Consider the following 21,874-nt stretch of genomic DNA (forward strand, 5'->3'; position numbering starts at 1 on the left):
TGGCCCTCCATGATATCAAATTTTGCTTTTGCTATGCAATTCTTTATGTACTGTTGTGTGGCTTGTGAAGTACAGATGCAGATGTAGTCTGTTCCCTGTGTTGCATATTTTCTTATTGTGATAACCTGTAGGACTTCTCCATTTGTGACAGTATAGAAATACATTCAGAAATAATGGGTGGAACCCACCATATACCATTCGTTTTTGGGTATGATAAAGTGCAGACCCTATACTATCTAGGATAAATCATTTGTGTTTCCTGTAAATACTGCAAATTTAATAATTACTAAACATTTCTAGTGTACTGTTATATTTTGAATGCACTTTTAACTCTGTGCAGAATATCCACTTAGTGAAAAAGTGGTTGCCAGCACTGGAGAAGAAATTAGAGTTTTATGCTGTAGGGTCACACCCGAGTTATCGTCTGTTTATGAGTGCGGAACCTGCAGCATCTGCAGCTGCTCACATCATTCCACAGGTAATATTCTAAAAACTTAATCCTGAGGAAGTGCTTTTGATTATTCTGTAGACAAAGAGATTAATGTGGTTTTATTAGTGGTACTTGCAACATGTTTTGTGTGTCTGCTTTTATTACCCACACTATTAGGCACTCCAAAACACGTTTCTGTAGTTCACATATTTTATTATTTTGTAGTCTCTGTAAACTCAAAATACTACCTGAGTATACAAAGTTTACATGCAGAATTACAATTCAACTCCTGTAGTTGAAACATTATATATCTACTGTCATTATTCATTAAGACAGACGTCATATGAGGATTAACTGTAATTGCAGTTTACCCAATGTTATTTATGAGTATTTTGCAATATATTTTAAAGTTTCTTGAGAGCAGGAAATACACATTTTTTTATGTTAACATATGTCTTGGTCCTCAAGGTGATTGTTGTATATGATCACTCCATTACCTGTAGAAAACTCCTGTGTTAATTTTTGTAACTTCACAAGATTCATGTGAAACAGGATTTACCAAATGAAACATCTGGAAAAACTTTCCTTGTTTTTACAATGTAGTAAAAGATAGAGTGCTACTTACTGTAAAGAAGACACGTCAAATTGCACCAGAAAAGGTTAAAAGACATACACATATAGCTTTTAGCCACAGTCTTCATTAGTAACGTAGCAATCTCTCTTTTCCTTCATTGTTGATATTCCTACCTGGAGTTTTCATTGTTTGATTTCCATGTGTTTATTCACTTTTAAATCTCTCAATGTCACTCCTTATCATAGAATTATGACTGTTCACATGTTAGTATGCTTCGACATCCTGGCCATTCAGCAACATCTTACTCACTCCCTTGCTAAGCTCAAATCAGTCACACCTCTCCTGCCAAAAGTGCTTGGTACCAATCCAGATATAATACAATTAATAGTAAATACATTACAGTGATTTATTTGGGTTAATATAAAATAATATCTGTTACTTTTAAGATTTTTGTGTGCTTCTTTCATTAACTTGAAATTATAAAATGAAATATGTAAAATAAAATAATTATTCTGTATTGTAATGGAAAAGGCAAATAGATAACAAAATTTGAAAAAAAAACCACTAATAGTTATTTTAGATGCAACAGGATGATATCCATAATTGATTAGCTGTGCATTCCCTATTTTAAAAGTAAATATAGATATTGATTTGTCAGGATTTTCATGTACGATAATGCCAAATAGAGCTTATTGATGCCTCATCACAATACAAAATTAAGAGCCCAATAACCATTGGGGGGAGGGGGGATAGCTTCCTGTTTGTTAAATATGTTGCACACTTGAAGAGAAAATCTCTCGCAGTAAGGAAAATCAGCTTTGAAACTGTATAATTTTTGTACATTGTGATGGATATAAAAAATAATGCTTGGCATATAGACTGAATGAACTTCCAACGAACCATACTTCAAAGCAGAAGTACAGAAATATGCTCACTATTAATGTAGAAAAATGAATTTCTGCTTGACATTATGCAGTTGTCAAGCAACACACCTTCCACACATGTGAGGGCCATGAAGTCTTCCAACATTGTGGGGAAAAGTCACTACCTGTCTTTATTGTTCAGCTATATCTGAAAGACAGACAAATGCATAGTTATTTTCTTTCATTTGTCTCTGTGTGGGATCTTCAAGTTAAACATTTGTTTGTAGAAAGTTTGTATAAAATTCAGTTGTGTGGTGTAAAGTCAGACACCCTAAAGAGAATTGGGTGGCCTGGTTATACTAGTGAAAAATTGCAAGTCAATAGTATTAATCAGAGTGTTGTAGGGATCAACAAATTACATTGACTGGGTATTTATCAAAAGAGAGTAATGTTGGATCTGAGTCAGAATAGCAATGACATCATAGTGGTTTTTCCAGGTAAGGTAGTTCTGTGTCTTTTCAATTGGAGTCTCTGAATGCCTCCAGTTAAAAGGGGAACAAGGGAATTTCAAACTCCCAGCCTTCATGGATTCTTGGTACCTTTGCTTATTCAAAACCTCTTGATAGTATGGAGCATCTCTTTCATTTCAGATGCTTTTTGATATGCTAAACATTGTGAGAATGTATTTTGGCTTAGACAAGTAGCCACAGTGGACTCACAAGATAATTATCAGTGTGTTTTTGCAACTGTATTAACTGTTTTGTTCTTTCTCCCAATTGGAACTATGTAAAATCATTTAAAAAACATTAAATATTCAGCACTTCAAATATTTTACAAGCAGAGAATGTCTTAGTACACCTGATCTACACAGACTTTGATTCCACATTACTTCATTCAAATTATCCGAAAGACAATATGCACTTAATCAGTTATCTCCTACCTCAACAAAACATTTCATTCTTGAGATCAAGTGCTGTGCCAGCTTCAGTACAGAGATGATAGAGGAACAGAATGGGGAGTAAAGATGGAGTTAGAGGAAGGGAAATTAAATGAATAGTGCAATTAAGAACTTGCAAGACAAAGGAGCTGGGAAAACCAAAGAGACGTAGTGATCGGGAGGGTAGTGGGTATTGGTGTTGGGGGGGGGGGGGGGGGGGGGCAGGCAGATTCCCCAAGATGTTGTACAAATTTATCGATAACACATTTGTGATGTGGACCTACGGTGAAGAAGAACCCTCGATTTCTTTCAACAGATTCAACTGATTCTTTTCCAAAGACAAAGCTATCTTCCTTGATGTTGGGTTCAACCTTCTGAAGTCCACATTCAAACACCCATCCATTTAAAACAAAGAATATTCAACAAAGACAAAGAATATTCAACAAAACCTCTACTTTGACAGCTACCACATCTTCCACATCAAATGATTCCATCTCTACAGCCTAGCAGGCATTTGGGGCAAACATATCTCTCAATAGAACCCTCAGTGCCTTCATCAGCAGCCTCTCCCAGCTTCACATCTCCCACAGTTGCTCTCACCACCAAAAAACACAGAATCCCCTTTGTCATCCAGTACTTGAATACCTCAATATAGTAGTTAAGGAAAGCTATTACTTTATTCAAGTCATGCCCTGAAACAAGCTAATCGCATTCTGACATCCTCCGTCACAGTATTTTCTGACCATATAACATTCCAAGACCATTGTCATTATCCCACAGTTCTTACCCCTGCAGTTGTTCCCACAGTGAAACATGTTCCATGCCTCAGGTGCTACCACTTACTTTAGGGACTTCAGAATACAGTCACAACATTTAAGTCAGCAAAAGGAAAATTATATAAAAGCTCTGCATCAGAATATCCAATACATTAGTAACAAGAAACTAGAGGTAGAAGTATTCCTAAGTGAAATATAACCACACACATTACAGGAAAAATAATTCTAACTTACTACAAGTGAATGTGAAGAGAAGAGTGGTTGCATATGGAGACTTCATTTTGAAAGGATCAAAAGCAAGACAAGATTTTGAAGAATTATTAATGCAGTATGACATTGGGGCAACTATGTCTGCACCTACAAGAATGACTTCTCAAAGTCAAATAGTTATTGACAACATCATTACCTCTATTAGTAGAAATGACTATGTCAAAAAGTTCAGACAGAAATATCTGATCGTTGTGGACAGCTGATACACTTCTGCAGAAGTTATGTCATAACATCAGAATCAAAATGAACAACCAACAAACAAATCAGGATTGGCAGTAATCAAAATGTTAATATCCTTATAACAATATTAAGTAGGGAACTAGGACTGAAACCCACAGGATCTGAGAGAGATGGACCAGGCTGTAAATTCCACAATACTACAAAAGTGTGCTGCACAGGTAAAAAATGGGAGGGAAAAGCAAGAGCAATTAACACTACCATAAAAAATTTAAAAAATGAAAATAAAGGGAGCTTGGGATGTAATTAATGTTGAAACGAAGAAAGATGACTAAAAAGAACAGAGATATGTTCCATGGAAAAACACAAAATAATGGTTACAGGTAGTAGAGAAATAGTAAACATACCACTAATAATGTGATAGGGAACATATGATTGGAAAGAAACAATCCAAAAAAGAAGGGTAATACATCTACAGCAACATGTTCTTGAAACCAGTTGCAAAAGATGAACTGAGAAAAACTATACAGGAACTAAAAGCCAAGAAATCAGTTGGTGATGATGAAATATTGCATCACATGATATGGCGTTATGTTAGTCACATCTTTGCTGGATATATCTTTGAGCTTTTTCAGAGATGGAATTTTCCCAAGAAAACTGAAGATAAGTGTGTTCTGCCAGTGTACAAGGAAGGGAATAAAGAGGACCCGGCAACTGTAGACCAGTTTATCCCATATCAGTTGTACAAGCCATTTTACTGATTTGATCTACGGGACAAATAAATAATAAATAAATAAATAAATAAAATTAACCTTCAGGGTTTTCAAAAATTGTGGAAATGCTTAATAGAGAAGGTGTTTATGTGGACAAACACAACATTCTTGTACCAACACAGAATAATTTTATGTATGATAAATCCACATAATCAGCAATTACCATTCTGACAGATTATGTTATACATACATTAGGTGAACAAAGAGTTGTATCTACAATGTTTCTGGAAGCTCTTGACACCATTTTCCATGAAATACAGACACGAAAACTGGAAAACTATGCCCTGTGAGGGCAAACAGGATACAGTCATATCCATACAAGAGGAAAAATAAAGTATCAATAAGGAATGCATATGAGTCAGAAACCAAAACCTTCATATCCGGTGTGTTGGAGGGTTCAGTAATAGGGCCATTGCTGTTTAATCATTTCATAAATTATACAGATGTTGAATAGAATGAGGGGAAAATATTATATGCAGATGACACAACAATACTGAATTCTGACCAAAATTTGGAACAGCTTGAAAGAGGAGCGTAGATTTCTGCAAACATCACAGCCTAATTACTTATGGAAAAATAAACTGGCCAGAGACCTGAAGAAGGCTATGTATGCAGTATTCACAAACAAAGAAAAGCCTGAGTCTATGGATTTAGAAGGGGATAAAACAAGGCTAAAGTAAGTTGAGCCCACTAAATTCTTAGGTGTTACAGTGTATAATGAGCTGAAATGGAAACAAAATGTTAATCATGTCTGTAGGAAACTCAGCTCCACCATATTCATAATGAAGTAGCCATTGCAATATGTAGACAGATGGCTTTTGTACACAGTATACTATGGGTTATTTAAACCATACCTGCAGTATGGAGTGACGACACGCTTAGGAAAAAAAAGAGTGTTCACATTGCCCCAACAATAATAATAATAATAATTCTTAACTTAGATATAACAAAAGATAGTTTGGAGTGGATTATTAATGCTAGTGTACACATCCACAAAACACAGAGTAAGAGGAAGAATGACATGTGAAGCATATTCCACCAACTGACGATGCTTGAAAATGAACCTCAGTACTTGGTTATCAGGTCTCTAAGAAATCTGATCAGAATGCTCCATTGTAGTACAGATTACACTAACTTTCCAAAGAAACAAAAAGAATATCTAGCGCAAAAGGATTTTTAAATTATCAAAAAGTATGTAATGAATTAAATTTGTGTGTATAGTTCTCTATAATCATCGGCGTTAAAGTGTGTAATCAGAATTGTTGCACCTAAGTAAATAAGTGCTACTGAATTTTTTCTGGTTTTGATATGTCCTATATATGTACAGCTGCTGTACACAATGTAATTGTACATGATCAAATAATGTTCATTTAGTTCAAAAGCTTCACCACAGGTCATCCTACAGTATTAAAGACAGACCAACATGTGAAATGGCATGTTGTTTAACAACTGACATGTATTCATTGCAATATATTTTATGTAATAGTATGTAAATTGAAGGTGGAGAGGGGAAGAAAGGAAAGGAAAGGGAGTGGATCACTACTGTCAGCTGCATAGGGACATTATGCAGAGTCAGCAGCAATGAGGGAAATTGTGTGCGGGACCATGATTCGAGCCCAAGATCTTCTGCTTACTAGGCAGCTGCATTGACCATTGCACCATCTGGGACACAGCATTATCGCAACTGCTCAGATAACCTTGGCACACCCATAGCCAATTCACAATCCCATTGAGTGCCACCTGTCCGCAGTTGTTGTCCATTTCCTTCATGTTCGCTACTCTGAGGTTCCCACAGGAGGTCAGATGTATTTTTGCATCCACATTGAAGAAGGTGGATCTATTGTCCAGCTAAGCGTATCAATCAATTATATGAATGCATGATGTTTTCTTTCAGACATGTCCAACAAAATAACAGACACCACGCAGAATCAGGTGACTGCGGATAGGTGGTGCTCAATGGGAGTGTGAATCAGCCATGAGGCGTGCCCACTGTGTCCCAGATGGTGCAGTGGTTAATGCACTTACCTAGTAAGCAGGAAACCCAGGTTGAAATCCCAGTCTGGTACACATTTTCTCTCGGCGTCACTGACTCTGCATAATGGCACAATTCAGCTGACAGCAGTGACCCCCTCCCTTTACTTTCCTTTCTTCCCCTCTACATCTTCAATATACATATAATGTATCATAGCTGCAGATTCTGTATGATGTCTGTTCTTTTTGACATGTCCGAGAGAGCAGAAACCATGCTTTCATATAATTATATAAGAATGGCAACTGCTAAATTGGCTGAGTGGATAAATGGGCGTTGAACTGTCTGTCTTGGAGACACTCAGTATCCAATGGCTGAACATGCTTGATAGCATAATTCAAGGGACCTGATTGACTGTTATGCCGCTCAGGATATTTGGATCCTTCTACATGAAACTAGTTTCTCTGAACTCTGGATACTACTTACTTTGAACTCTGGACATTGGAACCTGCTCTCTGACATATCCTCACATCCTGACACCATTCTGGACATAAGCTCCATTAACGTATATTCCACTGATTCTCCCTACCTTTTTTCATTATTTTTCATATATACATTTACTCAATTATTTTCATGATTAAATTGAATTTACTTTTTCATGTTCCTTCTTCCAGTTTCTGTCTCTTTACTTTTTCACATATTCTTTTCCTTGTAATTCTTAACTGCACTATTCATTTTTTTTCTCTTAATCCATCTTTAAATCTGAGCTTAATCTTCTTTCATCTCCAAACTTAGGCTGACACTTTGCTTTCAAACATACTGTCTTTGCCCTCCTACGCCTCTCTCTAATGCCTACACATTCATCTTCGTCTCCCCTTGTCCTTGAAACAGATAGGTCTGTGTCATCATAGCCTTGAGTGGTCTGCAGTTCCTTCCTAACCTTCCCCAGTGCATCCTTCTGTAAGGAAGGAAATAATAATTGGGAAAGCTTGGGTAGTCTCTTGAACAGTTATATCAGATCTTCTGATTAGTAATTATCTTCATGAGACGCAATTCCAATACTGCTGTTAAACACATTTAAAAGCACAAAGAACATTTATTTTTTTAACCATCCATTGTCTTTCATCAGCTGAATGTCAATGTATCCTCATTGCTTCCTATGATAAGTACTGAAGATAACTGGAGGGAGCAATCAGAAACTCTGCTTTACTTGGTAAGTAACTACATCTACTGACAAGCCATACTGTGATCAGATGACTGCCTGTCTGTTTCTTCTGGCTGGCATCTGATTTTCTTGTCATAGCCTACATCAGTACAGAATATAGCCATACAGAGTGCACTAGTTGCAAACTCTAACTTACTGGCTAGTTAGCAGGATCTGTTGAGTAGCCCTCATTCAGAAGATTTTGGCCAATAATATCACACAATGAATATTAGTGCAAATTCTCAGCTTGTAAAAGACAATTTGAGACTCTGTGACAACTCCATTTTAAGTTAGAAGTGTGACAACTGATGAAATTACAGTAGCTATAAACGAATTGAGAAATACTCAACCGTGATAGATGTAATACCTTGCATGTTGATAAAAAAAAAATGTTGCTTAAACATTGTTCAACCACAGATTCACCCCTGTGACTGCAGTCTTCAGTCTGGAACTGCTCCACACATACTAAAAACTGTTAAGTCATAACAAATGATAGGAGTGAAATTAATGATTACTGTACCCTTTCAGTAATAGCCAGCCTATCCAAAATAATTGAAAAAATTATGTATAACAGATTAAATTTTGTTTTAGGTAAGAATATTTCATTAAACAAATCATGAATTTAGAAGCCAAAAATTGACCATACTGCTTAGATGTTTAAATTATCTCTTAAAAGTAACGGATGAGAAAATTATGGTATAAGAGGAATCACTAAGGTGTGATTCACTTATTTACATTCACACATAAGGAATCTAAACTAATGATGGAACATCTGTCTGAAGAAGGTTCAGTCACCTAGAGCGTCCACTAGGTTTCTGTATTGGGACATCTGATCTTATAAACATAAAATGATCTGGATCTGAATGTAGAGGCACATAAAATAATACTGTTTGCAAAAGGCATACCAGTAATAAACAAGAATAAAAGCCGGGATGAAGTACAGTATTCAATAAATACTGCTACAAATCAACATAGTTGCCCACCCTGTAAGAACAAACTAATAATCAGCAGTAAGAAAACTTTTTCTGTAAGATTTTCCCATTCAGCAAAGAGACTTGAATTCTCCAGTATGTGGTTCCAAAATAACATCAAATGGAATAAACATACTTAATCCATGAACGCATAATTTAGTAAAACATGCTATGCATTAAGAATGCTACAGAAATGTACAAATGAGACTACTGTAAAGAGTGACTGAAACATCTTTGAGCAGAGTTACTTTTCTAACTTTTTGCTTCGCTTTCACAAGAAATGGTTATGGGCACATTTACTACAATGCAGTATCCATTTCATATTTTGCTTAGTGCAAGGCAGTATCCATTACATATTTCACCGTAACTCAGATTGATGCCGAATTGATATGTCTATCAGTATGACAGAGCGCGATGTGAGTTCACTTTGTGATTATTTTTTCTATAGGGAAGAGGGGGGGCAGCTGCTTCTTGCCTCTTTCATTCCCCCGTTCCCCACAGGGTACACCTACAGTGGCGCTTATTTTTGATTGTTGTGTAAGAGTTGATGGGTGGCACAGTGGTGACCAGTCTTGATGTTGTTATAGTGTTGTTTGCTTCTGCTGTTGCGTTTGCAGTGTGTGTGCATGTGTGTGTGTGTTTTATATATCAACAACCAAGACCATTCAAATTCTTGAGTACAAATAATATTGTTGTATAACTGATGACTGATATTGAACTTTGAGTCAGTACATATATTTTATAGCAGTTTTCACCAACTATAATACCTCTCTTAGTCAAGAAACTGAAATCATACCAAACTCCAGACAGCTTTGTGAGTCATATACTACAAGTACTCTCTAAGTAATGTTACGAAAACTTACAGTTATCAGGTACCCCCTAAGAGAAAGTGCAGAGGTTTTCTGTAGGTCTCTGTTTTGTGAATCCCCATTTTTTCCAATTCCTCTTCAACTTCATCATGGGCTTACATGACACCGTAAACCTGTACCTACATCTTCTAAAGTGATTAATGAACTTACACAAACTGTGAAATAACTAGCAAGCACTTGAATAAAATCAGCCAATCTGTGACTAAATTACTCACATACATAGGGATAAATTGACCAAACATTTCAGATTAGCAGTCATATTCACCAGGCACTGGCTACCAGACAGGCAGCAGTAAAATATTTCTGTGTGTTCATTGAGAACACACTACAGTGGAATTTGTACAATAAACATGCTACTGAAAAATATGAAAATTCAATACATATTTGTATGCTATATTCACTTCTGGCAAAATTGTCAGACTAATGTAATACTGTGCATTAGAATAGATCCATTTTGATTATGACTGCCTGCACTTTGGTTTCGCTAGTGTTTTAGCTTTATGGCACGTTGGCATCCACACCAGTGAATCTCCTATTAATGGAGAGGAATGGCCACTTACTTTGTTTATGGTATATCAGTGTAAAATTCTCATTACTGGATCAACAGAACACAATGGGTGCATGGATGAAACTCCTGCAGAAATTCTCTTGGCCCATTGTCCTGCTATTGTCCCTATGTTTGTAGCTTGTGCAGTATTTATGGTTCAGAAGTGTGGCTTAGTGGTAAAATGACAGATTACAGATTCAAAATGACAGATTACAGATCAAAAGATCTTGGGTTCAATCTTACAAATTTTTTATCGCTTTTCACTTCTTTTACATCTGGTAATGTTTGTTAACGTGAAAAATGCTGAGCTGAACTGTGGTTCAATATCAATTGTAGTCCCCCAAATAAGTCAATTCAAAGTCAGAGGAAGGCAATAGCATAATACCCCTAACAGGACAATGCCTAGTAGAGTACTCAGGTGTTCAAACCTACCTTTGGATTGATGAAATGGCGAGGACACTTACTACATTTTGATGTTAGCATTCCATTTCCAACTGTGCTATATATGGGTACATATTTAAACTGTTTTCATGAGCATACATAGAATGAATATGAATTTGGGTAGTCTTTGCAAATTATTAAAACTATCTCTATCTGTTTAATACATCTGCTGCTGTAATGGTTTCAAATTAGTGTCACTCCCTCATAAATTTTTATGATTTTTTATTATTGAATTTAGCTTCATGCTTCAATGATTAACTAAATTACATATGTATTCACTTTGTTGTATTGAATTAATCTTGTAACAATCCTTCATCTTTATTTTTAATACAATGCTTGTTGCTGAATATTGACAGAGATGTAAATATTTTTAGGGAATCCTAGAATCCTCCATTAAAATTACAAATGAGCCTCCAACAGGGATGAATGCAAATGTGCACAAAGCCTTAGACAATTTCAATCAAGACACTCTTGAGATGTGCAGCAAGGAAGCGGAATTCAAGGCAATTTTATTTTCATTGTGCTATTTTCATGCTGTTGTTGCTGAGAGGCGGAAATTTGGGCCACAAGGCTGGAACAAAATTTATCCCTTCAATGTTGGTATGTATTAATGGTAAAAGAAATAGATGTTTATTTGACCTTTGTATATAAACTTTGCATACTGGGTAATTATTGCCAACACTAACTTGCTCATATTTTCAGTAACACAGTACAAAGTATGAACATCAATAATATTAAAGAAATATGTGTGGCATTAATGTACAATGGCCAGAATGTACAATGCAACATACATCCATCATGTGAAGGTGAAGTGATATTATATATGAGTTATGGCAATTAAATAATGAGACTATGGGATATGATGGACAGAGGTGGCAGGTAAAGTATCAGCCTGAGGTTGCTTTCATAACAGCAGCTGAGAACCATGTGGTGCCAGGAGGAGAAGTGTAATGAATGTACTGCACATCAATATTTTTTTTTTGCGGCAGGCTAGGCTTTCTGGAAGGAGATGGTGGCATTTTGTGCACATGTACAAAATGCTTAGTAACTTCCGAGTTGGTGGCTGCAGCTTTTGAAAAGGATGTCATTGCATCTAGTGACAATCAAGTTATTTACCATCCTTTTATGCTATGAAAAATCTGAACACACAGGTTTTTTCAGTCTGTGAGAAATGCTCATTGACACTTCAAACAATCTGTACAAATGAAGATTGCCAAAGTTATGACATATAAAGTAAATACATCAGTATACTAATCACTCAAGCTTTAATTGCTGTCAGATCACTAGCTACAGATACCTTCTGCCAACAGACATATCTGATCAGAATATCTGAGATGCTATTACACAAATTAAAAGTAAGCAGCGTACAAATTCAGCCAGAATGTCATATACAAATTCAGCCAGAATGTCATAATTCAGACATATACTTGTAATAAGACAACACCACTGTTCTGATTCTGAACACAATAAAAGGCACAGTCATAAAAATTACACAGTTTATTACGTCACGGTGCAACAGTGTAAACATAAGTAGTACAATATAACATAATGACAAGTATAAGATAGTTTAGAGACAGGTACAGGCTGCTGGCTGGACCCAGTGCATGACACTATAGACAACATTTGCCCACCAGCAGCAGGCAACTGTGAGGTGCTGGATAATGATTGGTGACCTCTGGTGGGAGCATGGAGCAGCCAAATCATGTGCTACTCAAATTGTGTGATGTGCACTGCGACAGTGTCAGCAAAGGTGTAGTAATGTCCTTCCTTTCATTGTGGGGGGGGGGGGGGGGGGGCAAAGAATGACCAGTTGCTGTCTCCTCTGTGATGTGCTGATGGGTGGCACATTCATAGTGTCAGAAGCAGTTGCCCCACAAGTACACATCTACATCCACATAAATGTTCCACAAGTCACCATATGGTGTGTGGGAGAGGGTACTGTGTACCACTAGTGGCCAATTCCTTTCCTGTTCCACTTGCAAATAGAGCGAGGCAAAATGACTGTCTGCATGCCTTCATATGAGCCCTGATTTCCCAAATCTTATATTTGTTGTCAGTATACACAATGTATGTTGACGGCAGTACAATCATTTGGCAGTCAGCTTTAAATGCTGGTTCTCTAAATTTTCTCGATAGTATTTCTTGAAAAGAATGGTGCCTTCAGCTAAGGATTCCCAAAGTATCTCCATAACACTTACGTGTTGTTCATAGGTACCAGTAACAAATCTAGCAGGCCTCCTCTGAATTGCTTCAAAGGCTTCCTTCAATCCGACCTGGTACAGATCCCAAAAACTCAAGCAGTACTCAAAAATAGGTTACACATCCATTCTATGTGCAGCCACCTTTACAGGTGAACCACTCTATCCTAAAATTCTCCCAATAAACAACAGTTGACCATTTGGCTTCTCTACCGCAATTCTCACATTCTCATTTCATTTCATATTGCTTTGTAACATTACATCCAGATGTTTAAATGATGTGACTGTCAAGCAGGACACTAGTAATACTGTAATTGAACATACAGGTTTTATCTTCCTACTCATCCACACTAACTTGCATTTTCTGACATTTAGAGCTAGCAGCCATTCGTGGCAGCAACTAGAAATTTTGTCTAAGTTGTCTCATATTTTCCTACAGTCACTCAACTTCGACACCTTGCCACACACCACAGCATCATCAGCAAACAACTGCAGATTGCTGTCCACCCTGTCTGACAAATTATTTATGTACATAGATAATAATATCAGTCCTATCACACTTCCCTTGGGGCACTTCTGACAATACCCTTGTCTCTGATGAACGTTCGTCGTCAAGGACAACATACTTTGCTCTATTAATTAAGAAATCTTTGAGCCACTCACATATCTGTGAAGTTATTCCATATGCTAATACCTTCATTAAAAGCCTGCAATGGGGCACCATGTCAAATGCTTTCCAGAAATGTAGAAATGTGGAATATGCATGTTGCCCTTCATCCATAGTTTTCAGTATGCCCTGAAAACAGTTCCAGGCCCACAAAGACCAAAGAATAGGGCCAAGGGAGTGTGCACCCATGCCTTCCTACCCCTGCAGTTGAGCAGGTGGGTGACCTTGGCACCCCACAGACAGGAGTAGCTCAACATTGGACTCATTTCCAGGTGCTGTGTGCTTAGGGGCCACTGTATGTGGAGGGAAGATAGGCAGCACCAGCAGGAAGGCAGCAGGTGCTGTCATCATTTTAGGTGGGATCTGTGTCAGTGTTGGAGGCACCTGTGTTGGTGCAAGAAGTGGCTGCTTCCTGGGTAGTAGGTACCCACATTGGTGGAGAAGGCACCTGGGCTATTGGAGGAGGCACCCACATCGGAGCAGGAGACAGCTATGGGCACACTGAGGAAGCCTGACATCTCCCACAACTCTCACCCCCCACCGCAACCCCCCCCCCCCTTTTAACCACCACCCCACCGCTTGCTCCTGCCATGAGAGAAAGGCACTGCAGAGGTATTGAGTGGCCATACCGTGTCATCCGCGTAGAGGCGATCCATCAGCAGAAAGGCAGGAGGGCACTACCTGGGTAGTGTGCTATCGGCACTGAACTGCGATACCGATAGATGCCATTGCAGGAGGAAAAATTGTAAAAAGAGGAGTAAAAATGGAGGACTGTCATTTAAAACCACTGCACAAAATAGGCCTTTGACAAAAAATTTGTTTGATGGTGGTGTGACAGTTGCATCTGCTGCAGTAGACAAGCAACATTGCAGGAGAAAAAATTGTAAAAGGAGATGCGTAAAAATGGAAGCCTGTCCTTTAAAACCACTGTACAAAATAGGCCTTTGACAGAAAAATTGTTTGATGGTGCTGTGACAGTTGAATCTGCTGCAGTAGATAAACAACAAACAACACAAGGGAACATGGAAAAGGTGCTTATAACCAATAACCAGAAAAGTCAAAATTGTCCAGCAAAGTGGATATGGATTCTGTCCCAAGATAGAGGGGCCAAGAGGAAAAGACTGTGCAGTGCTTCATAATGATTTGAACACTTGTGGCAGGACACAGCCAAGCATTCCACCTTATGATTGATTCTTTTAAGCACTGTGTCCAGAGCAACTGTGGATGCATCCCTGGAACTGGTAATGGTGACACCATCAATAGTTGTCTTACTTCTATGTAAAATGGAAAACACAATGATTTGTTGTGATCAGACAGTGGATCAGGCCCCAATGGGCAGCTGAGACAGTGCGTCCACATTTGCATGCTTCGATGTATGGCAGATAGGCAGAAGTATGTTGCAATAAGAGAAATTCCAAAGGCAACAAAAACATGTAACCCAAACAAATTTATAATATGAAGACTGGGAACAACTAAATATGTGGTAGGATAGACAACAAATTTGTAAGTTGTGGCAGCAGTAAATCAACCAAGAACAGAAATATTTTGTATGCAGTAGCTTAGCACGCAGTGACTGACAGGAGCCAATGGTGGGGAGCCCAGATATGAATACTTTTGCAATTAGAGGAGTGAAACAGCAGTTCAGCTGTCCACATGCAGCTCTCAAATTGCACAAAGCATGAGAGTCATGACTGAAGTGCCACACAGTGCCCTTGTTATTGTTGGCAATGTGGTTGTCCATTACAATGCTTCATTTCCTGGTGTAAATGGCAGTGACTTCCTTTTTGCCCAATGGGCTTGTTGCTATGCATCGATGTGGTTCACTAACAAAGATGATGATGTCACTCCCCCTCCCCCAGTTCAATTTGAGTGCTCACAGCACGGAAAACAGCATTCAAGGATGGATCCACACCAAAGGGCACTGTGACAAACTGCCTCAGCAGGTGCTAGGGAAAGGATCGCACCCTTGACCATGGAGTTTTCATAGGAGTCAATGAGGGTGCAGAAGAAAATGACATTTATATTGATGTGGCTGCAACAGCACTGGGAAAATTCCACTGAGTGCCAATAACATGGGTGTGCATGTGATGAAGGTGATGGTGACATTAAAACTATGTTGACATCAAAGGAAAGTGAAGCCAGCCTCTGGAAAGGGGCCTGAAAGACACAACTGTTACATGCAAGGAGAAATCTAAGACAAAAAGAAAACGTCACGAGTATCCACATCCATTACCCTAAATGCAACAAAACAGTGGCGGAGCCATGTGACAAAAAGGTTGCAAATGTGCAGGAGAGTCATCAGTCAGCAGAAAGCAGTGGTCGGTACAGTGGAAACAGTGGAGCCTGTACTGTCGATGTAGCTTTGCAGTGGTTCAAGATGGCTGGAAGAAGGTGCTGTCACTGTAGAAGCAGTTGCTGAATCTGAGCACACAAAAGTTCTGAAGTTGAGCACACGAAAGTTCTAACCATCGCAACTTGTGTTATGGGTCTGAATGTGATAAAAGACACACTTATAAGAAATGTACAGTTTATTAGTTCACAGTGTGACTGTGTAAACACAAGTAGTACAACACAGTAGAGTGAGAGATACAAGGTAGTTTGGTAACAGGTACAGACTGCTGGCCTGAGCCACTGCATGACAATATGTAGAGCATTTGCCTGCCAGGGGCTGCTGGCTATCGGCTGTAGGTGACTGAGGTGCCAGATGATGATTGGCAACCTCTGGTGGGGGCCTGGAGAAGCCGAACAGTGCACTACTCAAAATGTGTGATGCGCACCATGGCAGCAAAGTTGTAGTAATGTACAGGTTTTCAGATCAAATCATTTCCACTTTTCGCTGTTAAGACACTATTTATTGCAATTGCAGTTTTTACATGTTATCATTTGCAGGTATTCTTAAAACAATGAGTCATCAAATATAATAAATGTAATTATGAAATTGACAAACACTGGTAGTAAAGATTTCAAAGCTACTTATGTAGGATGTTGTAACCCACTCAATAATAAAAAGCTGTACCATGCTGTGTAAGAGCAGATTAAAACTGTGTGCCGGACCAAGACTCGAACTCGGGACCTTTGCCTTTTGTGGGCAAGTGCTCTACCAACTGAGCTACCCAACCACGACTCATGACCCGTCCTCACAATTCTACTTCTACCAGTACATCATCTCCTACCTTCCAAACTTCACAGAAACATCCCCCAGACTGTGGCTAAGCCATGTCTTCGCAATATCCTTTCTTCCAGTAGTGCTGGTTGCAAGTTTTGCAGGAGAACTTCTGAGAAGTTTGGAAGGTAGGAGACGAGGTACTGGTGGAAGTAAAATTGTGAGGACGGATTGTGAGTCGTGGTAGGGTAGCTCAGTTGGTAGAGCACTTGCCCGCAAAAGGCAAAGGTCACGACTTCAAGCCTCGGTCCAGCACACAGTTCTAATCTGCCAGGAAGTTTCAAAATCAGCGCACACTCCACTGCAGAGTGAAAATTTCATTCTGGAAACACCCTTCAGGCTGTGGCTAAGCCATGTCTTTGCAATATCCTTTCTTCCAGTAGTGCTAGCTCTGCAAGTTGTGCAGGAGAACTTCTGTGAAGTTTGAAAGGCAGGAGATGAGGTACTGGCAGAAGTAAAATTTTGAGGATGGGTTGTGAGTTGTGCTTGGATAGCTTAGTTGGTAGAGCACTTGCCCGCGAAAGACAAAGGTCCCGAGTTCAAGTCTCGGTCCGGCACAAAGTTTTAAGCTGCCAGGAAGTTTCAAAATCAGCGCACACTCTGCTGCAGAGTGAAAATTTCATTTTTGTCTAAGAGCATTTACAAGAGTTGTAAATATGTCACTGTTCCATATACCATATACATTATAGAGCTGGTGAAATAATGATGTAACCACTGTCATTTAAATTTCGTGTAGTAGGCATGTAACTGGATCGCAAAAAAAAGAAAAGATGTAAACATGCAAAGAATTTGAGCTACGGAATCCAAAGGTGCTAATATGAAGTCAGTAAGATCTGGATTGTGAAATGTGTGTGTAAAAAAGAGAAAAGTGATGAAAATATGTGAGAAATGAAAAGGGAATCTGTGCATGATATTGAGAATATAGTTTAAAAGCAGGAAAAAAATGAAGTGACTTATCAGGTCAAAATAAAACAATACATAAAAATACAAATATAGAAGAAGGTCTAAATTCTCAGACATACATGAAAGCAGCAATGTGAAGTAGGAATAAGTATAGCATGGTCTAGAATATTTGCCAGGATTAACTAGATTATAAGGTGTTCCTGAAACAGTCCACGAATTTCGAATTTTAAAGGTCAGTCTGTTCATTCAAAATGAATTATGGCTGGTCTTGAAATGCCATACAAATTTCGATCTCTTCTAAGTAGTCAAGCTGCCCTCCTCCTCCTACTTTATGGAGAATTTCTAAAAACTTTTCAGTGATATCTAACGTGTGTAGTTGTCCAAATGTGGTTCACAAAGGATGATTTACAATTATCACTGGTGTTACTGTATTCCATAAAATGAACGCTGAAACTCCTTCCAGTTTGTTCTATATGAGAGTCATTGCATTCTCCACTGTTGATTTATATCCAGATTGTGTATAACGTTTGTTGTGTTCAATACTGTGATGTATTGTGAGACCTAATGCTTAGTTAGTACAGAAGCCTAGTCTTAGGAGTTATGTAATTATTTACCTATTCTTTTAGAAACAGATCCTCCATGTGAAAGGGATAAATATTTAGTTTTAGCTTCTTCCTCTTTCTGCAATGTGATCTCATTACTAGCATTGTGACTGAGTAATTTTGCAGCAAATATTTTATCAATCATTTGTGGAAGGAAGCCATAATTTAGTGTTACATGTCTAAGGATTGCTAGTTCTTTGTTAATTCTGTTTTTTTCTGGTGGAAGACTGTTAGTCTGTGACTCACATAATGGAACAGGATGGCAGTAGTTATTGTGGATGACATTGTCAGTGCAATCGGGCTTACGATAGATGCCAAATCTATGAGTGTCATTGTCATTCTTTAGAGTCAAATCCAAAAAGTTAATAGCATGTTGTTTTTTTGATTCCATGGTGGAATTAAGTATTAGTGTGCATACTATTGAGTTGTGCTAAAATGATGTCAGTGTCACTGAGTGATCCTTTAAATAGCACTGGCGTGTCATTCACACATCTGCTATAGTATTCAATTTTATTAGCTGTGGTGAGGAATTTCTTAAAGAACTGACTTTCAAAATGGTTAATAAAAATGTCAGCAAGTGTATTGACTATACAATTATCTTGGAAATGTCCTCAGGTTATAAAAAAGATTTCATCATTGAACTTGAAATAGTTATAAGAGAGTGTTAGATGTATTAAAGTAATGATTTCATTAATTTTTTGTACACTGACTTTCTTGTGTTGGAGAAGATTCTGTTCAATGATTTCAATAGTCTCTTGAATCAGAATGTTAGTAAATATTATAGCTATGTCCAAGGAAGCAAATTTATGATTAGCAGGAATGGAGATGTATTTAATTTTGGCTCTTAGTTCATTTAATTTTTAACAGTATAATTTTCTTCCAAAACATAATATTCTTTAAACAGAGTATCTAATTTTTTGCTGAATTTATAGACAGGGTTGTCTACATAATTAACAACTTGGCAAATTCGGATACCGCTTTTATGGACCTTTGGTTGAGCATGTAAGGTAGAGTTGTGCGGGTTCATAACCAAGATTCATTTTATTTTTATTTATTTATGTTTTTTTCATAAAAAAATAAAATCACACTTATTTACTTCTTTTGTAAGAAAGGCATTAAATTTAACTTTACAATACCATTGGCAGAAAAGAAATTGTGCATTTTAGGAGTGTAATTGTCTCAAATTATAGTGACCAAACTATTCCTTTTATATGCCTTGAGGGTGATAGCATTGTTCTCAATTAATTTCTTGTTAATTTCAAAAACTCTCTGGTTCTGGTTTTCCTTGTTTGCAAGGTTGTTATTTTCTATATCTTGGTTTATCTGAGCAGTAATAATCTTTGTGACTTTAACTGTGATTCTATTCTAAGAACGGTAACTGGGCCATATCTAAGGCAATTTTAGTGTTAGGCAATTATTTTCTTAACGATGCTATTGTTCATGATCCAGTTACCATGCCTACTACATGAAATTTAATACCGGTATGAACTGAGCTTTTTTTTTTTTTTTTTTTTTTTTTTTTTTTTTTTTTTTTTTTTTTTTTTTTTTTTTTTTTTTTTTGTGAAAATGAAACATTAATTTTGAATTGAAAAGTAAAAGCATTTTATTCAAAGTACTGACCATTGCTTTCTATACATTTTGACCACCTTTCTGGCAATTTGTGGACACCACGCCAATAGAAATGTTCGTCTTTTGAAGCAAACCAATGAGATCCAATTTTCGACTTCTTCGTAGGAGTAAAAGTGTTCCTCAGCCAATGCATGTCCCATTGGTGAAAATAAATGGTAGTCAGAAGGGGCCAGGTCTAGTGAATACGGCGGCGGGTGGGGTAGCAGCTCCCAGCCAAGTGTTTTGATTGTATCCTGAACCAGTTTTGCTTCGTGTGCAGGTGCATTGTCGTGTAAAAAAATTACTTTGCCATGTCTTCTGTCCCATTCTGGTCTTTTATCGATCAATGCATACTTCAAATTGATCATTTGTTGTCTGTAGCGATTAGTATTCACAGTTTCACCGGGTTTTAGAAGCTCATGATACACCACACCTTTCTTATCCCACCAAACACAGAGCATTGTCTTCTTGCCGAACCAATCTGGTTTTGCAGTCGATATTGATGGTTGTCCTGGATTAACCCATGATTTTTCCCATTTAGGATTCTTAAAATAAATCCATTTTTCATCGCCAGTAACAGTTCGATGCAAAATTAATTTTCTTTCATGTCTTTGAAGCAAAATTTAACATATGGTTTTTCGGTTTTCCATCTGTCTTTCATTCAATTCATGTGGCATCCATTTTCCACACTTTTGGATCTTTCCCATAGCTTTCAAACAGTCAGAAATTGTTTGTTGTGCAACATTTAGCATTGCTGCCATTTGCTTCTGACTCAAAGTATCATCTTCATCCAATATTGTTTGCAATTCGGCGTCTTCGAAATTTTTTTGTGGTCTTCCACATTCTTCATTTCTTACATCAAAATCATTATTTCTCAACCGTTGAAACCATCTTTTGCATGTTGCTTCTGATAGAGCATGATCACCATATGCCTCAACAAGCATTTGATGTGACTCTGTAGCACTTTTTTTCAGATGAAAACAAAAATTAATGCTTCCCGCAAATCATCACTTTCTGGTACAAAATTTGACATTGTTAACATGATAAAAACATATGATGTTGTTTGTTCCTTGACTTGATGCATACTAAATATCTTTGACAGATGTCATGCCAACCAAACAAACAAAAATTAAGGCTCGTTCACAATAAATGTTCCTTATCGACACATTTGTATCTTCACGCTCATTTTATATCGGTACACTTGGTATATGGCATATAGAACAGCTGATAAATTTATAACATTTCGTGCAAATGCTCTTACACAGCATGGCACAGCTTTTTATTATTCAGTGGGTTAGAACATTCCACATAAGTAGTTTAAAACCCACCATTGTTTGTCAATTTCATAATTACATGTATTATATTTGACAACTTACTGTTTTCAGGATATTTGAAAATAACAACATGTCAAAATTGCAATCACAATAAACAATGTTTTAACACTCCAAAAATTTCATTTAAAAATTTTTGTATAGGCTGTGGACCCAGTTATCAGCAAACTTCTAAATTTACAAGTAACTATAGCCACAGTGTAAACATACATATTATCTATCTTTTTATCTAGAAGTTTTGTAGATATAATTATGATTTCATGGTAAAATTAGCATATAATTGAAAGAGTGAGTAATAAAGTTTCCTGTAATTCAAAAGTGGTGTGTAATAATACGAAGTTTGATTGCAATAGAGAAAACTGTATAAAAATCCAACTCAAAATGACATACTGTCTTAATTAGTAGAATAACATTTGGAGATTTTATCTTTATTTCTTGGAATTCTGTCAGATAGATTTACCATTATTGTGGTTAAAAGAGACCCAGTGGACCTGTTACAGACTGTAATACTGCGCAGGTCTAGCATGACAGTGAAGTTGCAACATATAAATAGATCTATTAAATGTTGAACCAATGTTTGTATAATTTGCTATGCGACAGC

At 37.4% G+C, this 21,874-nt stretch overlaps 1 protein-coding gene across 1 annotated transcript in view; it reads left to right on the forward strand.

Annotated features, from left to right (window-relative positions):
• The window catches only part of LOC124606003 (dynein beta chain, ciliary), an 809,537-nt gene that overhangs the window by 716,054 nt on the left and 71,609 nt on the right, over positions 1 to 21,874 (forward strand). The window contains exons 74-75 of the mRNA XM_047137965.1: positions 341 to 478; positions 11,176 to 11,401. Coding sequence (XP_046993921.1) covers positions 341 to 478; positions 11,176 to 11,401 — 364 coding nt within the window. The remainder of the gene's footprint in view (positions 1 to 340; positions 479 to 11,175; positions 11,402 to 21,874) is intronic.

This window comes from Schistocerca americana, chromosome 3 (genome assembly GCF_021461395.2).
Source record: "Schistocerca americana isolate TAMUIC-IGC-003095 chromosome 3, iqSchAmer2.1, whole genome shotgun sequence".
Classification (NCBI taxonomy): Eukaryota; Metazoa; Arthropoda; class Insecta; order Orthoptera; family Acrididae; genus Schistocerca; species Schistocerca americana.